This window comes from Tachypleus tridentatus, chromosome 12 (assembly GCF_004210375.1).
Source record: "Tachypleus tridentatus isolate NWPU-2018 chromosome 12, ASM421037v1, whole genome shotgun sequence".
NCBI lineage: Eukaryota > Metazoa > Arthropoda > Merostomata > Xiphosura > Limulidae > Tachypleus > Tachypleus tridentatus.
This window is the reverse complement of record NC_134836.1, coordinates 49,461,235-49,487,099: the sequence shown is the minus strand read 5'-3', so window position 1 is coordinate 49,487,099 and position 25,865 is coordinate 49,461,235. Positions and strand designations below refer to the sequence as shown.

The following is a 25,865-nucleotide window of genomic DNA, read 5'->3' as shown; positions in this document are numbered from 1 at the left end:
TTAATAGAGTAATCTACTGTCTTTAAGTACAGTCTGCCAGCCTAGAAGGATTAATAGAGTAATCTACTGTCTTTAAGTACAGTCTGCCAGCTTAGAAGGATTAATACGGTAATCTTTTCTGAAAGCTCATGTCCAATCAGCTCCCTGTATCAAATTTATGTTCTTCAACCTTTAGTGTTAATTTGTGATTTTTATGCGAACAATCCTCCATAGAAAATATTAGTGTTTATTTGTGAAGATACTGTCAGTACTCAGCAGTTACTCTGAGACACCAATAATGTTTGTAATCATATATTCATTTTACATCCATCGTAAAACCAAAAAATGATTTGTCACGTGTAGCTCGTGTAACATTGCGCGAAACTCAAAAACAAATAAACAAGATAAATAATTCAGTTTTAGGAGGATGAGATCGAAAACGTACATGACCCTCCCTGGTCCTAGACTACCTAAAAACTTGGTGCCGAATGTGAATTCATTGGTAAGTACATTCCGAACCTGCAATTCTTATAGAAAAGTGGTAAACCTCCGAACTTAACCTGTTATAAAAGAAAAGGCCCCATGTGTGAAAGTCGTGTTGTAACGGTAAAGCCTCATTTCTGTGTCGTTTTTAACATTTTAAAGAAATTTATTATAGAACAAGTTCCTCAATTAGGTCAGCAACGAACTCATAAACAAGGAAAAATTATAGCGGCAACGTCTTTAGTTCACTGTGTAAACATTAATAAAATAACAACAAATAAAGTAACAAATATATATCAATGTATCAAGTGTCTACATGCAAAGAAAAGCCAAAAACTATTTTTTTTGTTATTTAATGAAGATATAGCCTAAAATGCTTTGTGGATTTACGGCATAACAAGGTTTCATTTGCCCAAACTCCTGGACAGTTGCCATCTTTGGCTCCCCCTTACAGGAAAGGTTACTAATTTATGCTACCCACCGCTAACTCTTAAGCTAATCTTTTATCAAATGAGTAGTGGGATTGATTTTTACTTTATAACGGCTACACGGCTGAAATGACAAGCATATTCAGTGACGACAACTACGTTATTGGTAGCGTAACTTGTAAATATATCAAAGAAAAACGGAATTAAACTTGAAAATGTAATATGTTTATCAAAAGGTACTATAAAGCTAATAAGGGTATTTATTTGGAGGTTGCAGTTATCCCAAGTACATTCTTCTGTGATAGATGGTCATATTTATAGCATACATTGTGAACAGTAACAAATTAAAAATATATAATATAAATGTAGTAAATTTATTTATTACCTTTGATGTATTTTATATCAAGTGCCATATCCTCAAGTAAAGCACTTACGAAGAAAACGGCCAGACGTAGCCAGGTGTTTAGGGCACTCGATTCGTAATCTGAGGATCGCAGGTTCGAATCCCCTCCCACCAAATATTCTCGCCATTATATCCGTGAGGACGTTATATACCTCCGGTCAGTGCCACTATTCGTTGGTAAAAGGCTATCCCAAGAGTAGGCGGTGGGTAGTGATGACAAGCTGCCTTCCATCTAGTCTTATACTGCTAAATTAGGGACGGCTAGCGCAGATAGTCTTCGTGTAACTTTGCGCGAAATTCAAACACAACAAACTAAGAAAACGCGTCCATTGGTCCACACGTTTTATGCAAAGCGTTCGTCCGTGTCGGCAAATTTGTGATTACTGCACACTTTAGTTTAACCCACACAGTTATGTTTGGATAAAGTAAATTCTTAAGCAAATAGAGATAAAATCATTTAAATTATTATTATTTATTATATAAAATCTTTCATACGTTTTGCTTCCAACTCCGTTTCAAATAAATCAAAATAAAAACGTAATTATTCTAGTCCATTACAAGCAACATACTATGTACAGCTGCATCAGGCTCTATTCATCCAGTTCCTTATCGATTATTTCCATGAGCTCCTGTTGAACAAAAAAGGAAACCGTATTACGAGTAAGATCTAAACATACTGTGTGATATACTTTACTAGCTTTTCTTTTTTTTGTAACACAGCACAGCTTTTGTAACCGTAAAGCAATTTAAAAATGCAGATAATAGTATTAATTAAAATATGTATTGTTGCTTTGTTGCCCTTTAGTGGCACAGCAGTAAGTCTGAAGGCTTAAAATGGCTAAAAGCAATTTTCAATATCCATGGTAGTCATAGAACAGACACCTAATTGTTTAGCTTTGTTAACAACTTCAAACAAGTAAAACTTTGTTGTGTTTTTATACTTTATTATTGTATATTCATTCAAAAATATATCTTTGTTGACTTTACGAACTCTACTTGGTAACAAAATGCAATCTGAGACCAGGAACTGTTTTTTCATCAAAATATAATTAGAGTACACGTGCGTCCGTCGCTGGGACAGTGGTAAGACAATGATTTGCCACGCTAAAATCAGGGGTTCGACCCCTTCGGTGGAAACAGTAGATAGACCGATGTGGCCTTGTTTTTAGAAAAACACACAGTACTAGTACAGGTTTAAAATCAATAACAACTATTTATAAATATGTATGATATATTAGATAGCCATGCATAAGATGGGTATCTACGCAAAAATGGTATTCTGGATTCTGAAAAAAAAAGAAGAAAATGTTAGTTTGTTTCTACACAGTGAGTTGTCCTCAAAACCCAGTTGTTTTTTTTTCTGTTATAAACATTCAGAATTATCGCCATATCGTTGGAATGGCAAGAAATAAAAGGCTGGTTATTATTATGTGAATTTCTTTTTGAAAGCGTTACCTTACAGTTTGGCTGATTTGTTCAAAGCTAAACTAGCTATCTGCGCCATACAACCTCAAAATATACCTTACAAACCCTCAGGATCGTTTTATCTTTTGGTCAACAGAGGGCTGTCATAGCAGAGCATAAGAAAGTACTGCGTATATAATAATATTTCTTTCTGTTTATCATAAACAAATTACAGGCAAAAACGATATTACAATAAAAAAGTTAGCTTTGAAGCACAATAAATAAAATTAATATTACGCGTCGCTAGAAAATTAAAAAACAAGAGGACGCACCTGAAAATCTTCTGAAAAATCTATTCCCCTCAAATTATCATTGTCAATATTTTCTGGTTCAGAATATGCAGTTTGCTGCTTTATGTACGGCAACTCGTTATCAGAACCTAAAACATTGAAATCCAGTTGGTTCTCTGGTACTAGCCTGTTTTCTACTTCAGAATGGTCCAGAATGTTGGTGTTACTTAGATAACTTACAAGGTGTTTTTCCATATAATTCATAGTGTCGTATGGTAAACCTAATTCTTCACAGTCTCCGCTTTGCGTGGTGTATTTTCTTTCAAACATGCCATTTCCCAGTCCATAATCTTGGTTTAGAAACTGATAGTCCATGACGATGGCTTGCGCTTGTTCAAAATTTCTCACTTCTTTAGAAATCGTGTTTTTATTCTGTGAATCCTTCTCAGTGCCCATTTTGTATTGTGGCATGGACTCTTCCGAAATGCCAGCATGAGATTCTGCGGACATAGTGTTCACAGCACTTTCTTGTGCAATTATTATGAAAACACTGTCTGATGAGACACTTATTTCTTGATTTGGAGAAGTTACTAAAACGTTCTCTTGTTCTGTAATAATTTTGCTGGTTGAGTTCTGGTCTGCAACAGTAGTGCTACTGATAGAAACTGAACGTTGTAACGGCTTGGAATATAACAGGTCTGGATCTACAAAGAAAGGGTTTAAAGCACACATCTATAGAATAATGAAGCAAAAAATACAAAATAATTTATTTAAATATTTTACACAATACTACCATTAATATATTGCAAAGTACATAAAATAAATAGCCTGGAAGTATTAGTAACATTTCAGAAAACAGAAAACAGTTTATTCTGCTATTAAAAAACCTGAATATTTTAAGATGTTGAAAATTTCGTAAACATGAATATAAATACGAAATAAAGCTTGTATACAAAAATATTCAAGAAAGATTTACCAATAATTCTGTAAAAACGACATTCTGTAGTGGTGGTGTTCACGTTTTTCTCTACTTTCAGATTTTTATTAGCTACCATCTTGTAAAGATTACTTCGGAATCGAGCCTTTCCGTCAGTTAAATATTTTGGATTTTTGATGTCATAATGACCTTTCTTTTTGTCCCATTCCTAAATATACACACAAATTATCCTAAAATGAATCCAGTAATACATGGTCATTTATTATAAAGGTTAATGTAGATAGTGACAAAACAAACATGTAATCTCAGACCAATTAAAATATAGCATACACATTAGTGCATCTGATCGGTCTTATCACATTAGAAGTTTATTAATCCAAAAGACTTATGATAAATCATCTACACTGTACGAAGATTGAAATTTATTTTGGGAGGTTAAAACATTCAAGCTTCTAATTAACCATTTGGGACCTCATCTAAAGGGGATATTTTTTAAAGAAATTTACAGTTGTGTTGGAATTAACAAGAGTAGCTTATATTTATTCAGAACGAAAGTGTGTATCAGAAAGCAGACATTTCAATAATAACGGAATTGCTCGTGATTAAAACTAGTTTGTTTTGATAATTTCGCATTAAGCTATACAAAAGCCTATTTATGCACAAATGTCCTTTATCTCGTACTGATAGACTACAGACAGTCAATAGAAGTCAACAAGGTCAGTAGCGACTCTTATAATTCTAAGCAAATTAAAACCTCTATGGAATTAAACTTAAAAAAGGAAAAACGATCACATTTGTCAAAATATTTCAAAGAGAATTCAAAATCTGACAAAATGTTTCAATATATAGAGCTGGATAATTTGTCTGACGGAAAACATAAAAGTTATTTACTGTACCTTTTAGATACAACTAGTATTTTTTTTATAAAAAACAAAAACTACCTTGTTTTAAAAACATGTGTATTTCTTTATGGTCAAATAAACTTACAATGAACAACATAAAATCATCTTCCGTGAACAATCTCGACTTCATATTGATCCATTTAATTCCAAAAAGACCCTCATTGCGGTTCTCCCAGAACAACAGATTTGGAAAACATGCGTTTTCCAAGCAAGACAATAAAAAGTCTTGAAATAAAAGGTCATCTTTACTCATCTAAATAAACAAAATAAATTCAGGAAGTCACTTATCGACACGAATACAATGTTAAATTTCTCATTAAAAGTAAAGCCCTAAATTAACATTTTATCTTGTCAGAAGAACACAAATTCTTAAATGCAATCCACAACTTTTTTGAATATTTTTATAGTTCCTATATGTGCAATATTTAATTAATTGTTATTATTTAAGGACTCTTATACGCTGCTCTAATATTTTGGTAATATGTTTTTCTTGTTTTTTTTTTATTAACAAATTATTCCATTGTGTGTTTGTAATTTTTTTCGAGATTATGAAACTACCATATGAATATTAATGATTGTACATAAAATTAAAGTAATGAGCATTGGAAACCTGAACTATAAGTTCTTGTAGCAGATTATGTATTCTTTCATTTCAAAAATCCTACAAAAATTTGGAAACTAAGTTGAAGTTCAGTGTCAGAAGAGTCTTTAAAGTGTGAATTAATGCATCTATTCCAATAGCTAGTAATACTGAAAGTTGGTTTGTTCATTTATCGATCTAAGTCTAATAAGTTTGGCGTAATTACCTTTATTCTTGGACTTTCTATTGAAATGTATCTCAAACTAAACCTACATTAGTTTCGGTGTTTATATTAGAAAGTTAATTTACAAAAATAAGCTTACAAGTAAATGTAACCTGTAACAAATGTTACTCACATACTGAAGAAATGAATTAATTTGTTATACTTGTATGAACAAGACTTATTTTGTCATATAATCCAAAATAATAAAAGTAACGACAGAACATGTTAACAAATTGTTTTGTGACAACAAGGAACCTGTTGGTCCATCTCAGCTGTTTCATCCTTTACACCAAACTAAAATTATTAATAAGTAAATTTAAAATCTTAAAGTCAGTCTTTATCATTCGTGTAGTTATCAAGCTTTCTCTTAAGCTAACTTGCATTTATTACCTCCACAACATCTGAAGGCAACCCATTATCATATGAGAAAAAGTAAAAATAGAAGATGACTCCTACACTGCCAAAATATATATTTATGTCACCTACTCCTAGTATTCTCATTGTTAAGTATGAGAAAGATGTTGCATCAACACTTCCAATTCCCTTTACAATTTTGAACACCTCAATCAAATCTTCTCTAGCTCTTCTTTTATCAATAGAAGACAAATTAAGAAATCTCAACCTTTCCTCATATGACAACCCCTCCATCTCAGGTTTCATTCTAGTAACCTTCCTCTGAACCTTTTCCAACAATTCAATATCCTTCCCAAGGTGAGGAGTGCAAGAGTGAACACAATACTTCAAAAGTGGCCTAACCTTTACAATGAAATTATAACATATTTACACTTGTATTCAACATTTCTATAGATACAACCGAAAATCATATTTGTCCTACCATTAACAACAGCACACTGCTTGGATAACACATGACAGGTTGATCACCCATTGCACCAATATCCCTTTCTTTCATGACACTGTTAAAGTCATTCTCACCCAAAATATACTTCTAATTTAAAATATCATAACTGACATGCATTGTCTTGCATTTACTATAATTAAAACTTATCTAACATTTATTCGGCCAGTTCATTAAATGATCTAAAGCCTTTTGTAAATCAGCATAATTCTCTTCACAGCTTGCAATATGCAAGACCTTGGTACCATCAGAAAATTTATGCAATTTATTGATGATTCCTTCATCTCTCATATATCATTGATGTAAATCAAAAAGAGCTAAGCTCATAAAACTGAGCTTTGAGGTACCAAACTTATGACATTAATATAGTTTGACTCAATTACATTTTTAACAACCCTCTTCTTTCTTCCACCTTCTAGTTAATTTGTTTACTTATCCACCACACCTACAGAGATAATTGTTTTACAAGCATTTTATTTTAAATGGCACCGTGTAACATTCTTTGAAAATATTCAGACACACCAAATCTACGCCATTATCCTCATCTACATAAGCAGTAACCTTTTCAAAGAATGTCAAAACATTTATAAGATAAAACTTTCCCTTAGTGAAACCATGTTAACTATCCAGTAAAATTTTAAACTTTGTGAAATGCAAACCATCTTTTAACAGATTTTTCTAAAAATTTTTGCACAACTGATGCAAGTCTAATGGGTCTATAATTACATTGACAGTTTTAATCACCACTCTTAAAACAAAGAGTGACATTGCCAAACTTCTATTCATCTTATACTATTCAAAGACTTCGAAACATAGTAGTGAATGGTTCACATATCCAATATTTAACCTCCTTTTAAACCATTGTGGAAATATTATCTGAGCCAGGAGTCTTACTGTTTTTTAAACTTCCCAATTTTATTTTAACCAGCTAAGAATTAATGCAGTCGTATAAATAGATCTTGTTTTCATCCATCAGTTGTTCAAGATATGGAATACTGCTTAAATATTCTTTATTAAAAACTGAAAAAAGCAGAATTTAATAACCTTGTCATCTCATAATCATCAGATACTACCCTTCCTTTATCCCAGCAGGGACCTATCCCCATTCTAACATTCTGTTTACCCATAATGTATTTAAAGAAATCCTTTAAATTATTTTTTTTTACATTTTCATCCAACCTCTTTTCATACATCATTTCTGATGACCTAATTTCCTGTTCACCAATTATTGGCTCCTGAACCCTCACAACCTTAAATCCACTACTGTCTACCGTTATACCAGCCAATTTAAATTTCTTAAATTTGTGAAGCTTTTATTTAATTTTATCTATTACACCATTTATGAACTTACCAAGATATTTTTATTTGTATCCACCCTCTTCTTTTTATAAAGAATATGGTTTATCTTGAATATTTATAAATTTTTCATATTTGATTAATCTCCCCAAATAGCTCAGCTGCCCAATTCACAACAAATAACTCTTATCGCATCCCTTCAAAATTTGCCTTTTTGAAATTAATAATCGAAATATCATTATATCTTATCTTAATATGCAGCAAAACAACAAATCTAATACAGCAATGATCACTTACATACAGATGTTCCCAAATTTTCAACTTCTTATTCATTTGAATATTCGAAGTTAAAAATATATCTAGAATAACATTGTTTCTAGTTGGTTCCTTGACTAATTGGTAAAGATAGCCATCTTGAAAAGTTTCAAAACCTTTCTTCCTCATGGCTTGACTCTAGAATTTCCCAACCTATACGACCGAATTAAAATTACCCTAATTATAACACTATGTAACAAAATTTTCACTTTTTATCGTTCCTGGGCAGAAAGTGTTATTTCCCAATTGCTTATGCCTAAAGTAAATGGGAAAAAAAACTATTTTTTCTTCAAACTTTGCCAAGGTAATAAAAATTTCAAATTTACCTATTTTCCAGAACATTCCAGGTAGATTCAGTTCTGAGTAACTGATAGAGAATTTTTTTGAACTTACAAGAATTTTCAAGAACTTTCTAGAATGTTGTAGCAGCCTCAAAGCTGTGCTTCTCCATAACGAGAATAAGTATTCGTCTCTTCCTCTGGCTCATTCAGTGCACCTCAAAGAGAAATACAACAGTGTCAAGACCTTGCTAGAAGCCTTGAAGTATAATGAATATGGGTGGGAGGTGGTTGGAGACTTAAAAATGGTGGCATTCCTGATGGGTCTCCAAGGAGGCTTTACCAAGTTTCCCTGTTATCTTTGCCTTTGGGACAGCAAGGATACCGCAGCGCACTACAACAGGAAGCACTGACCACAACGGATCGAGTTCTCTGTGTGGAGGCATCAAGTGTGAGCCACTATTGGACATCCAGAAGGTGTTGTTTCCATCACTGCACATACAATTGGGTCTTATGAAACAATTTGTCACAGCTCAATTTGTCTGCAGCCTTCAAGTACCTTCGAGACATCTTCCCTAGGCTGTCTGAGGCAAAGATCAAAGCTGATGTCTTCGTTAGACCAGGAATAAAGAAGATCCTGGAGTGCACATAATTCCCCAAGAAGCTCAGTTGGAAGACAAAAAAGTTTGGGGTAGCTTTGTCGCAGTGGTTCGGGGCTTCTTGGGCAATCACAAAGCCGAAAGAACTAGAGCAAAATGGGCTGCAGGATGTCCCTGAAAGTTCATATCCTTGACGCTCATCTTGGTAAATTCAAGGAGAACATGGGAGCATACTCAGAAGAGCAAGGCGAGTGCTTCCTTCAAGATGTGCTGGACTTTGAACGCCGCTACCAAGAAGCGTATAAGGAAAACATGATAGGTGACTATATTTGGGAGCGGATACGTGAAAGTAATTTACATTACAGTCGCAAATCTCGAAAAACTACTCACTTCTAAACAGTTTTTGTATAATTTTAGTATAAATACATGTAAATCTTGATTCATACGTTGTTTTATTCAGACCTTATGTAAATGACAATGTGCAAATTTGTCTGCTTTTACATATAAAATAGATTAATTTCTAAATTTCATTATCCAATTTGAAGGGAATAACGACCATCGTCTGTACTTTTACAACACAAGCAATTAAGAAATAACACATACTATCTAGGACCAAAATTTGTGTTACATAGTGTTATTTCATTAAGAGCTCAATTTACATTTTCTCATGTCGAGGTACATAACAAATTCCAACTTCAATCCTTAATATCCCCAACAGAAATTCATATGGTTCAGTCTCCTTGCTATTATCTTTGATACCCTCAACTTCAACTGAATCTAACTTGTATTTTACGTATAACGCCATTTCTCCCCCCTCTGTCTCTATTAAATAGTCTATTCCCCTGTATTTCAAAGACATTTCTGTCATCAAATCATTTACGTTTAACAATGTTTCAGTTATTCCAATTGTATCAAAATCCTCCCTTCCTAGAAGTGCTCTAAAGTAATGTTTTATTTCTTATTCTTCTAACATTACAATAGTAACAATTATGCCTATTACTTCCCTTAAAGGTGAATTAACAGTATTTAAAAACAAGCCAGCTCATATCCCCTTCATCATCTGCCCCCACATGCACAACAAAAACTGCATCTCTGCCAGTCCCCTTTATTATATCCCTTTCTGTGTCAGTTATATTTTCCATTTGTGCCCCTGATTAGCACAATCTGATACTTTCATCCTTATTTACCCTACAGACTATTCTATCCATACACCTAGCCAATGAATCATCTTTAAACTACCTCAACATCCACAACCTTCTGTTTTCCTTCCCTCCAATAATTCCTCATCTACAAAACCCAAGGGCTGAAAGCTGCTCCTCAGAATAAAAAACTCGTAATAAGTAAATTAACTACTTTTTATTCTAATAATACTGTTTTTAACTTCCTGAAAGTTAATGTTAGCTGACGTATCCCTTGTTTGTAAAAGCTTAACATCCAACTGAAATCCTGCTACCATTTCCCATTGTCTACATTTATATTTATCTACTGATCCTACTTTAATTAGTACAACCTCTGACCTACAAACTTTACATAAAAATTGTACATCTTTATTACTAGCTTTTTAAAAGTACATGTCAGACCCGAGTTCCCAAATAAACCCATCTAAGTGCATCCATCACATCTAACAAACTGTGAACGCTTACTTCCTGCACTACGTTTAACCATTGTATATTACAACAATATAAAAAGTGATATGGTAATTAATGAACCCAGACATATTACATACACTTGTTGACTTTTTTCATAAATTCATTTAAATACCATTGTAAAAAGGACTGTAATTTAATTGTTTTATACAATGCGAAAACGTTTACCTTATTCGCAAGTCCACACCCTTCTGAAAAAAGCTGTTATATTTTTATATTTAACAGTCTTTATCTGGTTTACCATTATCCTCTATACCGCACTTTGTAACGTGCAGTTTACAAAGTTATCGTTTTTGCTTAATACATGTACAAATGTTTCAATTCTGTAACTGAATGCTCCTACCTCCAGAAAACAGTTTAAATAACTTATGGAATCATACTCGTTGGTTCCAAGTTTGAACAGAGTTACTTCCAGATAGTACATTCATTTATAATTTTCTTAAATATATTTCACAATACTATTTGTGTGTGTAACATAGAATTCTTTAAGTCAGAAATTTACAAAACTACATTTTCCATCCTATTCTCATAATTTGTGCAATAGATGGTTAATAATTTAATAGTTCTTAATCATTTTTGAGACAGCCTTAAATCAAATTGTTACACTGTATGAAATAACTATTATTTAATGCTTTTGAAGAGGTTATTAATTCTTAAGTTAATACCTCATTTATTTGAGCAGTTACAAGTTACGAGAGTATAAACTTAATCGAATTCGTCGAGATGCTATAAGTTTCAAACTGAAAAGAAGTTAAAAATAATAGCTGCTCACAACATCAAATATGACGGATTTCCAGTTCTATTCCAGATGAAAATTATTTTTCACTTTTTATTATTATTCATAGGAAAAAAAACTTAAGTGCTAACCACTGTGTTCACCGCGGGGAATTGGAACCCGGATTGTTCCGTTCGAAGTTCTTAAACTTACTGCTGTCTCACCGATGTATATGCGTGCAAGGCATCTTAACCACAAAATTTATTAATGTTGATTGTCATTCTTATCAAAACTATTCAGTCAGTACCTGGCAGGTGATATAACTTGAATACCAAGTGTTAGCAAACTACATTTAATGGTAAATTTGTATTGTTATATCTCACTGGAACTTCAAGACAATATTTAGACTTTTATTTTTCTATGATAAAACATGATAAAATCTGAGTGCTACAAATGGAAACCTGCGAAACAAAACACCACCATTAATAAGAATATTTTTTTACTCAGTAATATCTTAAATCGTTAAACTGAAAAGCTAAGCTAAAGTGCTAAAAAACTGACAGCGTTTTAAAAACTATCTTTATATGTTGTGTTTTAGAAAAGGTTAATTCTAGAGAACTATAATCCATTGGAGAAGTTCAAGGGCGGACGAAGTCCACAAAAAGTTCCAGTGAAATAACAACTTGGTGTTCAGTTTCTTAAGATGTATACTGTGTAATTGAGTATCTGTGAAATCAATTCTCCGTTCTCTCTTTTTATTATCCTCTTCCCCAGAATGGGGTAAGCATGCAATTGGGTCCGTGTGTGTTTTGAAAGACTAATTGAATGACTTACACGAAAATATTGCACAAGATGGGAGATTCACATGGGACAAACCTCCCCAACATTGATCCACATCCAAATCCGGATTCTGGATCACTGTGAAGAGTTTTTTTATATATATTATGGGGAGATAGGGCATTTTCGCAGTTTTACATGAATAACTTTGTAAAGTATAACCGGATTTATACCAAATTTCATGGGCACATTAAAATAGAGACTCCTTATCATACTACAAAAAATGATCAGCATTGTTGAACACTCTGGCTCTAAGAAAAATTTTCCAAGTTTTCGAAGGTAAACTTTGTCCTATATAAACACATGCAAGCTTGAAAAGAGGCAACAGGGCAAAGGTCTGTCATCTCTCTGATTACAATTGTTATTTATTTTTTAGCGTTTCTTTTCCAGGAATATTAGAAAAACAAATGAAATATACACAGAATGTGCTTTACGTAGGCAAACTTCATCTATAACTCATTCAAATAAATAGTGACTGAAATACACTGTAGCGAATTGTTCTCTTTATTACTAGTGCAATATTTTAAATTGAATTTTTAGTAATAGACCGTGAAATTTCAGAGTTCTTAACAGGAGATGAAGAAAAATAGAATAATTTTAAACATAACAATATTTAAACATATTTAGCTTTTTGACCAATAAACAAATTATTACACAGATACGTTGGTCCGTTGTATAATATTGCATAGTCAAGCCATTTTGAAATTACAAAAATAATTATGATAAAGCATATATATATACACGTTTTACTGGGTGCGATTTAAATAGTCTCACGTCAGATGTCGTGAACCTTAAAAACATAATTAATTAATCTTTTCGGCTGTAAGTGGGGCTTTTAGCGCTTCTCATCACATATTGGAGTCATCGAGTTTATATGACATCATATGCGAGCCACGAGTATCACTTTTGCAAGAACCAACAGTTCAAAGTTTCTTTTGTTTTGAACAGTATAATTTAAACTAAAATTCACATTTTTTTTAAATTTTGTGTCTGTTTCTTGGTCTTAAAAGGTCATTGGTTAACGTACGTCTAACAATGTTTGAGTAAATTTTGCTATTATATAATGTACACAAGAGCGACAGGCTATATAAATAATTTAGTACATGTACATTCACATATAATGACTCTCAACCTTTCGTGGAAGTAAGCGTGTAAACAAATAGTTTATCAAACCATAACGCATAAAGTTTTTAGCGGCTTAAGCTTTATTAAATTAGTATTTAAACCATAGCAAGAAGACACACTATGGGCTAACTGTGGGCTATCTACCTTGTGTGTAAAAAAATATCTTAAAAATTATACACCATGTAATTTTGATAGTATTAACAAACACCTTTTCGTATTTAAAATGACTCGTAAGCATAGAGATAACGTATAAATTATTTTAAGTTTTGTCCATAATAATTAAATAAAATATTAATTTCTAGTTAATATCTGTTGTCAAGTGACAAGTATTTAAGACTTAATACATGTAGATTGTTCATATATAAACTAAAATGTTCGAAAAATCAGCCTTTAATACAGATAAATTCACTTTTGAATATTAAATTTCAAAGTAAATTTATGATAAACCATGCTTTATATTAGGGTTACAAGTAATACTCACCTTAAAATTACTGCAGCCACTGTTATAATACTGTGGATTAACTATACGTGTGGTATATTTAATGTTAACTCGAAGGTACATCCCCATTTAATAATAAGGGAATTCCCCTTCAACTGGTCTAATAAAGACACGTATAATAACAATTCCGTACTGAACTTCGGTATTGAATCGAATTAAAAATTATTTGGCAAAAAAAAAGGTTCTTCACACTTTTTCAAATTATACGTTGTACCTTTTCTTAACGCAAACCATAGAAAATCATAATATATATACATGTGTGTGTGTGTGTATTTGACAGTTTAATCATAAACAAAGAATGGTGAAAAAATCAGTGTACAGAGATTTGACTACTGTACATGTAATTAATTTTTCCTGGCCTACTCCATTGTTTTGTTTTACTGCGGAATTGGGTTTGAGATTAAGATTTGAACACATTGCGTCATTACAAATATATATATATATATATAACGACAGCTTATAGTGACTAATAGTAGGTGTGTGTGTTTTCGTACAGCAGAGCCACATTAGACCATTGGCTGAGGCTGAGTCTACGGAGGGGAATCGAACTCCAGATTTTATCGTTGTATATTAAATATGTTTTACTAGCATTGCCTATTCGAAGATCTTAAATTAATTTTTCTTGAATGGGTGAGTGGTTAGTTTACAGACTTAAAATGCTGCAATACTGGGTTCGATTCTCCGTGGTGGGCAGAGCGCAGACACCCTATTTTTCGCCATTTGTGGCGATAGTTTTACATTTACTCATTCACCGCTAGGGTATCAGTAAATATTTCGTGACAGTAAACTCTATTTAGATTACTCCCACCGAATCTTTTGTATTTCGCACGTACTGTCGTTACTCGCCTATACCAGATATTTTCCATATTGAAAAAAGTCGCACCTAAACAGTATCAAAATCTGTGCTTAAAAAATAAATATTTAACTCTAGCTGCTATCGTTATCATAGTATTTGAAGCCATTCAAGAACCAAATTCTAACATCAAAATTATTATGCAAAAATACGAATACGCTAAACTCTCTTTATGGTAAACTATAATGTAATTAGTGGTGTGAATATTACGGTTCATTTAAAATGACGTAACATTAACAACAGTAATTTTTAATTATTACGATTCCTATGGGAAGACTGTATTGTTTTAAATATTTTAAAACGTATTTAAAATGTAATTACTGATAATCAAGTACTTTTATTATTCAAGTGTGTGAAATTAAACAATTGTTAACAATTTGAATAATGTTGAGTAGCTAATTTAAAAACACCAAACCATTAGTTTTGTCAATATTTAACATACTAAATTAACTGTAGTAATCTTTGGGTTATAATGTCACAAAATAGTCCCTTTTCAGGTTCCTAAGAATGTAACGATCTTATCAGAAAACCCTGTACCTTCAGTTGATTAAGATTTACTTATGTCAACATACCGCTTCATGTGCTTTATCTACAGCCCAATTTTTTATGACTCAAATATTTAAATTGCGACTTAACCCACAACATGTTAATCCTCACTGAAGCAAAGCTGTTTCACTTTGCGACGTACACAGAAACCCATATGCACTGAAAATAGCTTAATCACTGCTAAAATGGAAAGAAAGCGATAGTTATCTCGTTTAATGAATATGACCCACAGAACAAAGTGAAAAATAATCAGTGATGTCGAGAAAACCTACAGTGAACCTGTTAATGACCGAAGGTCGAAACGTTGTTCGCTCCTCTACGTAAAATCATTTTCTTAACCCAAACGAGCCGTTTTTACATATATAAAGTGAGAAGTATTTTATTTTTAGTCAATACTCCTGAAAGTTTTAACAAATGTTTGGTCTATTTGTCCAAGTATTTTAGTCAATCAAATGTTATTTCCGACTCATAACCCATATAATTGTAATTTTAATACTGTTTACCACGAACAATATAATTTAGAGCCCAGTGTACAAAAAGGAAGTTATAAATAACAAAGTGGCATATGAGTAAATTAATTAGAGTTTGGTTTTTCCAAATTCACCGAATTCCTGTTTAGAAAAAAATTTGTAACAACTAAAAATATCAAGTTTTACAGGAAATGTATTAATGATTAAATGTTAATTTTGTTACCTATTAAACTGAAGAAAGAGTTTTTTTTTTTTTTGGAATTTCGCACAAAGCTACTCGAGGGCTATCTGTGCTAGCCGTCCCTAATTTAGCAGTGTAAGACTAGAGGGAAGGCAGCTAGTCATCACCACCCACCGTCTACTCTTGGGCTACTCTTTTACCAACGAATAGTGAGATTGACCGTCACATTATACACCCCCACGGATGAGAGGGCGAGCATGTTTAGCACGACCCTCGGATTACGAGTTCGCACGCCTTACGCGCTTGGCCATGCCAGGCCGCTGAAGAAAGAGAGCAAACATAATGTAAAAAATATACACATCCATTAATCAAAGACAAATATACGGATTATACTTATGAACAGTACTGCCTTCTAAATTTGTTAGAATTCTCATCATATAATCCAAAACAGGATCTCAAATCATCCAAAATGAGGCTTGAAGAAGACTGCTATACACAAAACACAATAACATAATTTCTACCACAGCGCATGTGCTACCAACATCAGTGTTGGTCATCTTTAAAAAAGTACAACAGAGGGTATATATACTCATGCACTGCTGGCCAAAATCGAAAGGCCAATGAACAGAAAGAAAAAAATATGAATTTCGCGTTGTTAGACTCAATCACTTATTTGAGTATAGCTTCGAAAGATGAAAATAAAAAAAGGAAAAAAACACGTAATTTTTTTTTAGTATTTAACAGGAAAAATGTAAACATTATGGAATTAGCCTAAATACTAGCTGGTCAAAAGTTTAAGACCGTACTGAAACGAAGCGTTAATCGGTAAACATGTAACGAAATTTAGTCATTTGTGTTCAAGCATTAGCAATGTCAACATCTCCCACTGACATTTCCCGTGTTACTTTGGGTAAAAACATGGCAAAGTCTAAAAAGTTGACAGAGTTTGAACGTGGCAGAATTGTCGAGCTGCAAAAGCAAGATCTCTCTCAACGTGCCATCGCTGGTGAGATTAGGCGTAGTAAAACTGATGTTGCAAATTTCTTAAAAGACCCTGAGGGATACGAAACCATACCAAAGCGAATGTTTGAAGTTATTCGCAATGACGGCCATGCAACTCACTACTGAGACCTCTTGTTGGGCATTACCTACCCTGTTTAGGACTTCTTATTGGTATGGTCTTAAACTTTTGACCAGCTAATATTTAGGCTAATTTCATAGTGTTCACATTTTCCCTATTAAATGCTAAAAAAGTTGTTTTTCTATCCTCCCTTTTCTTATTTTCATCTTTCGAAACTCCACTGAAATAAGTGGTTGAGTCTAACAATGCAAAATACATATTTTTCTTTATGTTCGTTGGCCTTAAGATTTTAGCCAGCAGTGTACATGTACACACACACACACACATATATGTAACCTTGAGGTTTCACAAAGCTCACTAAAGGTTAATGTTGTTGCCGACATTTACGTAGTATATTCGAAATATGGGTACTGTAGGTTTGGTTTATTTGGTAGTCTGAGCAAAGCTACGTGAAGGCTATTTGCACCAGCCATCCCTAATTCAGCAATAAAAATCTAGAGAGAAGACAGGTAGTTGTCATCACCCATTGCCAACTCTTGTGGGATTGATATCACATTATAACACTACCAATTGCTGTAATGGAAAACATGTTTGGTGGGACTGGAATTCAAAGCCATGGCCCACAGATTATAAGTCAAGTGCCCTAACCACTTGGACATACTGGGCTCTGTGACACCAAAGGGGAGTAATCCAGGAGTATGTAAAACTAAAGTAACAGTAATTTAGTCACAATTCACGGCTGTCTCATTAAATCTATATGCATGAATAAATTTAAAAATTCATGGTGCAAAAGACATTTTCACACATATGCACACCCCCATAAAAAACAAAGAACAATAAATACTATATTTAGTACAGCTGCATAATTTAGCCTTATTGAAAACAACAGTAATACCACTGATGTGTTTTTGAGTAAAAATTCTTTTATTTCCACAGAAACATATTACTGGCAGTTGTAATCATTAGATATGGCCAATTCTAGTACAAGAGTTCACCTGAAATTAACTGGACAATTCCATAATATACACACATTTTTGTTTTTAAATTCATATTTAATTTTATAGTCATTTATATGTTGCATTATTTCAAAACTGTTTGAATAAATTTATCAGGAGTTTGATAGCTGAATATTCTAGTTTTCAGCCAAAAAACTTGGTTGGTATACAACTAAAACACAATATATTACACCACTAACAACACCCACCTTTGGAACATTCCAATAAAAATACTTTGACCCACAGATTCTGTTTAGGTCCTGCACCGATCCAGTCAGATAAAACATCTTCTCTAAGCAACAACAGACATAGCTTCAGCAACCTTCTAAGAAAAGGCTCTTTTTCATGTGAACTTAGGATACAAAATGTTTACAGCCACAAGTCTCTCATATTTTTCAAGTTTTGATAATTTATCTTCAGAACTGATGTACAGTGCAACATGTCAAGCACTTTGAAAGTTATTTTTAAAAAGGCAGAAAATGCAAACATTTTAGGTATCTGATGTAAAGATGTTAATCTAATCAATAACTTCAACCACTTTCTACACTCTCACCCTGGCCTTGAACACAACTTCTTCACAGACTGGCAACAAACTATTTGTATCAGACTTCTAAGGTAAAGCTCACTGGGGTAAAAAAGTGTTTTCACTAACTGTTTTGAAGAGGTACTTAGTCCTCTCTTAAATTCTGAGTGACAATGTATTGAAAAGATGAAAACTCTGGAATAGGCATCAGAGTAAACCTCAATCTTGGGGGGATTAAAGTGCACCCTATTGGAATAATTTTGCTGTTTTCATAACTGAATGAGGAGAAAAACCAAAACCAAGTTATTCTCTGAAAATCAGACGTTGAGGATAACAAGTTTTAAGGATAGAGAGTCAATTAATAACACATATTTAACCACAGGTCCAAATGGTCCATGGACAGTTCATGTTTTGGTCTAGAAACTGCAAAAGACACCTATCCAGCCCTAATGCCTGTAATGGACACAATTAAAAACATCTCTGCTAGATATAAGAGTACCTACACTTCATGGTGACACCAAATAGAAGGTTCCTGATGAAGTTATACAATCATACCATGAAACAGGACAGTCAATGTATTTCTTCTGAAATTACTGCCAAGCTATTCTATTGGTAACATTCTCTATTTCAACACTAAATAGCACTACAAAATTGTTTTCTTCCATGATCTAAAATATTCTCTCGGTTTTCTCTATGTATGTCTGTGGTTGTGCTAACTGGTGTTCATGTGATAACTAAATAGGTCACAACTGATCCATTCATGTGTCAAATTTGCATACTTATAACATTTTCAGCTCAACATTAGAATCAGCTCTTTTCAATTCTGAATTCAGGATGGGAGTTAGCTAAGAATTTGAGAATTTCTAGGCTTGGAAATAAATTTCAAAAATGAGAGGTTACTTTAAAGGAATTTTTATTGAATAATAACATTTTTCATCTTACAGAGAGAGAAAGATCACATAAAATTAGTTATTTCATCTCTGGACTATACATTTCATCCTGGTACTGATAATGGAGGTCCATGCTGTCTTGTTCACTGATTTTCTCCCACCCAGTCTCTTTCACATGATATACTATCAAGACAGAGAAGTGCATAACTTGAATCCAGCTTGTATATCTACCACATGTCACTCATTATGTTTCACAGTTAAAATCAGGCATCATTTAACAGACTAGCTTGTATATCTACCACATGTCACTCATTATGTTTCACAGTTAAAATCAGGCATCATTTAACAGACTAGCTTGTATATCTACCACATGTCACTCATTATGTTTCACAGTTAAACTCAGGCATCATTTAACATACTAGCTTGTGTATCTTTTACAAAATTGTGATAGAATTCACAAAATATTTAAGATTATACAGTTGTTTTATAACTTTGTATGTCTTGTACGAATGGTATTTTATATTATCTATGCTAATTGTTAGGTACTTCTCTTTGATCAGAAGTAATTTCTGATTATATGTATTATAAAAAAATATTAAATTTAATTATGTCATAATTTAGAGTTTTTATTATTAGTAAGGAGCTGACATCTGGACCTAAATTAAAGACCATATTTCATAGATACCTTACTTATCAGATATGATTTAATGCTTCTATTACTTAGCCTAAGGATTAGGTTTAGTTGTCTATTATGCATGATATTCCTATTTTTGACTTTATTCTTGGATTGCATTTAAAAAACAATAGAAGGTGTCAAGATACTGATGGATTACACTTTGTTTTCTATCAGTGATGATGAGAAAACCCATTGTTTGCACCTCTACATAAACGTTTTCTCAACCCAAAAGAGCCGTTTTTACATATATATCTTTGTTTTCTATGTTATAATGAAGGTGGTTGTTTTCATATTCATAGTATGTATCCATTTATATATGAAAGTAAAATCATGTCTATTACATGAAACAAATGGAAATTACTCATGATTAATATCTCAATAAAATCAGGATTAGAGTACAAACACTCTTCAAAGTACTTTTACTCAGTACTTAACCAGAATTAGAACAAGAACTACACAAAGTAATTTAACAAACTAGCTGTGGAATTTCACTGTTTTATTTCCATTCATGGCCATCCTACTCAGTTAGTTAATGAAAATAATGCCTTACAACAGATGTAGCTCAAAGCAAACTATTTTATAATTACACCCTAATATAAAATTGAATGTTTTATTTGTGTTTGTAAAGTTTTAAATTATACACACATTTACAAAAGAAATAAACATTTATAAATAATTCAATGATTGCAGTCATTACTACAACCTTTCAGTGATAAAATTAATTCTTAAGTACACAATTTCTGACATTTCAATGTCTGTAAATCTCTTCTTTGTGCTAAACTAAATCTTACTTCTATGGAAAATGCATCACAGTTCCCATAAAATTTAATATTTGGGGAAGTATTGAAATAGGGATAAATATTTTACAAAAGATAACATAAATGCCTTGTCAATAATTTTTATCCACGTATACTTGTACAAGATACTAAGTAACTGTGTGGGGTAATAAGAAGAAGAAAACATGATTAATATTTAAAAAAAAAAAACATTTGTGCAATGTCTACTTCATTTTTAAACTATTAATAATAAAATGTACATTTTTAAAGAAGATAATCATTTTTAATAACACTTTTTCACAATAAAAATAATGTTAATTAACAAATTGGAAGACTTAATATTATCACCCAATACCAAACACAGGACAACAGTGATATTTTCATTTGGAAGACTTGATATTATCACCCAATACCAAACACAGGACAACAGTGATATTTTCATTTGGAAGACTTAATATTATCACCCAATACCAAACACAGGACAACAGTGATATTTTCATTTGGAAGACTTAATATTATCACCCAATACCAAACACAGGACAACTGTGATATTTTCATTTGGAAGACTTAATATTATCACCCAATACCAAACACAGGACAACAGTGATATTTTCATTTGGAAGACTTAATATTATCACCCAATACCAAACACAGGACAACAGTGATATTTTCATTTGGAAGACTTAATATTATCACCCAATATCAAACACAGGACAACAGTGATATTTTCATTTGGAAGACTTAATATTATCACCCAATACCAAACACAGGACAATAGTGATATTTTAATTTGGAAGACTTAATATTATCACCCAGTATCAAACACAGGACAACAGTGATATTTTCATTTGGAAGACTTAATATTATCACCCAATACCAAACACAGGACAACAGTGATATTTTCATTTGGAAGACTTAATATTATCACCCAATATCAAACACAGGACAACAGTGATATTTTCATTTGGAAGACTTAATATTATCACCCAATACCAAACACAGGACAATAGTGATATTTTCATTTGGAAGACTTAATATTATCACCCAGTATCAAACACAGGACAACAGTGATATTTTCATTTGGAAGACTTAATATTATCACCCAATACCAAACACAGGACAACAGTGATATTTTAATTTGGAAGACTTAATATTATCACCCAATACCAAACACAGGACAACAGTGATATTTTCATTTGGAAGACTTAATATTATCACCCAATACCAAACACAGGACAATAGTGATATTTTCATTTGGAAGACTTAATATTATCACCCAATACCAAACACAGGACAACAGTGATATTGGAAGACTTAATATTATCACCCAATACCAAACACAGGACAACAGTGATATTGGAAGACTTAATATTATCACCCAATACCAAACACAGGACAACAGTGATATTGGAAGACTTAATATTATCACCCAATACCAAACACAGGACAACAGTGATATTGGAAGACTTAATATTATCACCCAATACCAAACACAGGACAACAGTGATATTGGAAGACTTAATATTATCACCCAATACCAAACACAGGACAACAGTGATATTTTCATTTGGAAGACTTAATATTATCACCCAATACCAAACACAGGACAATAGTGATATTTTCATTTGGAAGACTTAATATTATCACCCAATACCAAACACAGGACAACAGTGATATTTTCATTTGGAAGACTTAATATTATCACCCAATACCAAACACAGGACAATAGTGATATTTTCATTTGGAAGACTTAATATTATCACCCAGTATCAAACACAGGACAACAGTGATATTTTCATTTGGAAGACTTAATATTATCACCCAATACCAAACACAGGACAACAGTGATATTTTCATTTGGAAGACTTAATATTATCACCCAATACCAAACACAGGACAACAGTGATATTTTCATTTGGAAGACTTAATATTATCACCCAATACCAAACACAGGACAACAGTGATATTTTCATTTGGAAGACTTAATATTATCACCCAATACCAAACACAGGACAACAGTGATATTGGAAGACTTAATATTATCACCCAATACCAAACACAGGACAACAGTGATATTGGAAGACTTAATATTATCACCCAATACCAAACACAGGACAACAGTGATATTGGAAGACTTAATATTATCACCCAATACCAAACACAGGACAACAGTGATATTGGAAGACTTAATATTATCACCCAATACCAAACACAGGACAACAGTGATATTGGAAGACTTAATATTATCACCCAATACCAAACACAGGACAACAGTGATATTGGAAGACTTAATATTATCACCCAATACCAAACACAGGACAACAGTGATATTTTCATTTTTCTTATCTCTTTTGAACAAGATGCTTCTTCTTCAATGACTTGTACAGAAGACATCTTAAAAGAACTTGACATTAAAAATTAAATTAGACTAAATGAATATGACTGGTCATCAAATAAACATAGTACTTTATAATAGAGGATTTATTTAATGATACTTTAGAAAATCTTCAATCTTTTCTAGTATTAGACTGTGACATTTGTTATCTAGGTCATCCCTTTTCTATTATTTACAACCTCTTCCAAAATTTATAACATGACATATAATACATGATTTTCTGTGCAATGAAGTCCATATCGTCCTTGTTCTATAATCAAATCAACAAATATAGCTGAATTTCTAAAGACTCTTATTGCACAGTTAGAAAACAGGTATATACACTTACCAGAGATAACCCCATTCCTTTGTAGTTATACAGAATGTTGGCTAACAACTTTGAGGCAGCTGCAACTGACATACGCTCTCGATTTCTCAGTTCATAAATCCTGTAAATATGTAGAAATGTAATGTTTACAAAAACATTCTCTCGATTTCTCAGTTCATAAATCCTGTAAATATGTAGAAATGTAATGTTTACAAAAACAGCTTTTATGATACCAAATTAAACAAACACTATTATTTAATCCCACAGTGAACTAAACAAACCACTAGAAACCAAGTTGGTGCTGAGAGCTGCAGGTCAGTCAGTAGTGTCAGTAAAACAAGTGTTCAATAAACTGACATCCATAAATTACCACTCATAACTGTAGCTTTTTCTCTGACACAGACAAAAACTACAACTTTCATCTGATCTATTGATATTTCCCAATTTATAAATTTAAAAGTACAGTAAATTTACTAAGACACAAATGTTTATATGCCATAAAATGAAAATATAAAAATATTATTGTAATACAGTAAAACCTTATAATTAGACTTGTTTCTTATACATAATAGAGTTCAAGACATTCAAAAACCAAAGTGCTTTCAAATAACTAATTCCTTGTCTTTAAGACATGACCAAACATTTCAGGTTAATGAACTATTAAAACCATCAACTATTTACAAATCAAACTTTTCTTGGTTGATCACTTTTAAGTATTTACCTAGGAGTTAGAAAGACAAAACATGAAACCTGATCAATATTTGGGGCAAGAACAGAGTCTGCTATGAACCTTATTTTATGAGTACCACTTTTGGAAATTTTGGAGACAACATTAAATCAAGGAATAATTTTTCCCAACTGTCAAAATAGATTTCCAAGGAAATATATGTCCTGAGTTTAGAAAAAAAGGTTTTGAATAGAGTATTACAAACTTAGTATACTGTGTGGTTTGTACATAGATCAGAATGAGAGCCAATACACATACATATTAGATAAATGTGCTTGGTTACTTTTACGAAAGATAGAAAATGCGAAACTAGCTGATACTCATCCATAATGTAAGTGTCAAATACATATGTTAGATAATGTAATTCATATATTTTCTATAAAAATACCTAAACATGAAAAATCACCACATAAACACCAAAACTCTTTCTGGATTTTAATTCCTTTTACTAAAATAAAAATAGCATGCTACATGTGCTAAAACGAACAAAAATATTTTTAATTATACAGTTTCAAGTTACCTGCATCGTTCGGCCAAAACCCTTTCCCAATATACACAGTCTGCTGCACCTCCTGCCATGGTTCCCAAGAGGTAGTCATTTATCTCAATTATCTTCTTGACTGTCTGTGACCTGTTAAAAACATTTCATAAAAATGAGTTTTTAAGAGCCTTGTATCATTCAATGTACATGATTAGTTAAAAACAAAAGTTCATTTAATTAATTACAATAAATTTTTTGTGTGCATTAATTAAGAGGATCCAGGTCAGTTACTTCCATCACTCAAAACTGTAATATTACTGTACAAGTATGGTTGGATAAAGAAACTAAAAATTGCATTTAAAGCCTCTTAATATAAGAATAACAATGAGATAGATACATTTACTGTTCAATGAGTTAGATATAAATTTAACAATCAGTAAAACTCGTATCATGGTGACAAACACAAGTTTCTTTTGAAAAATAACGTGGATCACAGTGTGCGATGTTCAATTTGAAGTTATTAGCAATAGTGTAGTGCAATTATTTTAGCATGACATACACATGTACCAATCCTTAATCATGGTCATATCTTGTATTAAACAGTTTGAATTCTGTATGTAAAAATAACCATAATAAAGAATACATCTGTTTCACAAACAACTCCCCAAGATACTGCCCTCCTGTGGCTCTTGAATCCACTGCAACCATTACACCCCCTTTATATTTGAAAGCCAAGGTTGTGGTACCTTTATCATAATGTATTTTAATCCCCTTACCATGTTCATCTACAGTAATTTTTTGCAGTTTCTCCACAGGCTGTTGATAAAAAATAAAGTGAACTGTTTTCTAAACAAACTAAAACTCTAATACATATAAAGAAATATATATGTATATACGTGTACCACTATAAGAATAACACAGTTAGGGAAAAATAAATAAATGATAAAACCACAATATAAAAAATATTTATATATGAAAGTATTAACGATAGATTACTTCTTATTCTGCATGAAGGACTTACATTACCCTGACTCAAGACTATTCAAGAAAATGGGATACAATTAGTCAGTCTTGCTTACCATAACTACATATATATATCTTAAATTCATCCCAGATGTTATTATAAGTCAATTAATCTTACACAGAACAACTGAGTATTTAACATTTCT

At 32.3% G+C, this 25,865-nt stretch overlaps 1 protein-coding gene across 1 annotated transcript; it reads right to left on the bottom strand.

Moving 5' to 3' along the window:
- Nucleotides 1–1,752: 1,752 nt before the first annotated feature.
- On the bottom strand, nucleotides 1,753–25,747 carry LOC143233246 (uncharacterized). Its single transcript, XM_076469240.1, has 7 exons — nucleotides 25,723–25,747; nucleotides 24,736–24,846; nucleotides 23,510–23,609; nucleotides 4,912–5,079; nucleotides 3,964–4,132; nucleotides 3,030–3,691; nucleotides 1,753–1,922 (listed from the first exon to the last, which is right to left on the bottom strand). The coding sequence occupies exons 2-7, from the start codon at nucleotides 24,792–24,794 to the stop codon at nucleotides 1,884–1,886; spliced, it is 1,197 nt and encodes a 398-aa protein (XP_076325355.1). The 5' UTR covers nucleotides 24,795–24,846; nucleotides 25,723–25,747; the 3' UTR covers nucleotides 1,753–1,883.
- Nucleotides 25,748–25,865: the final 118 nt, after the last annotated feature.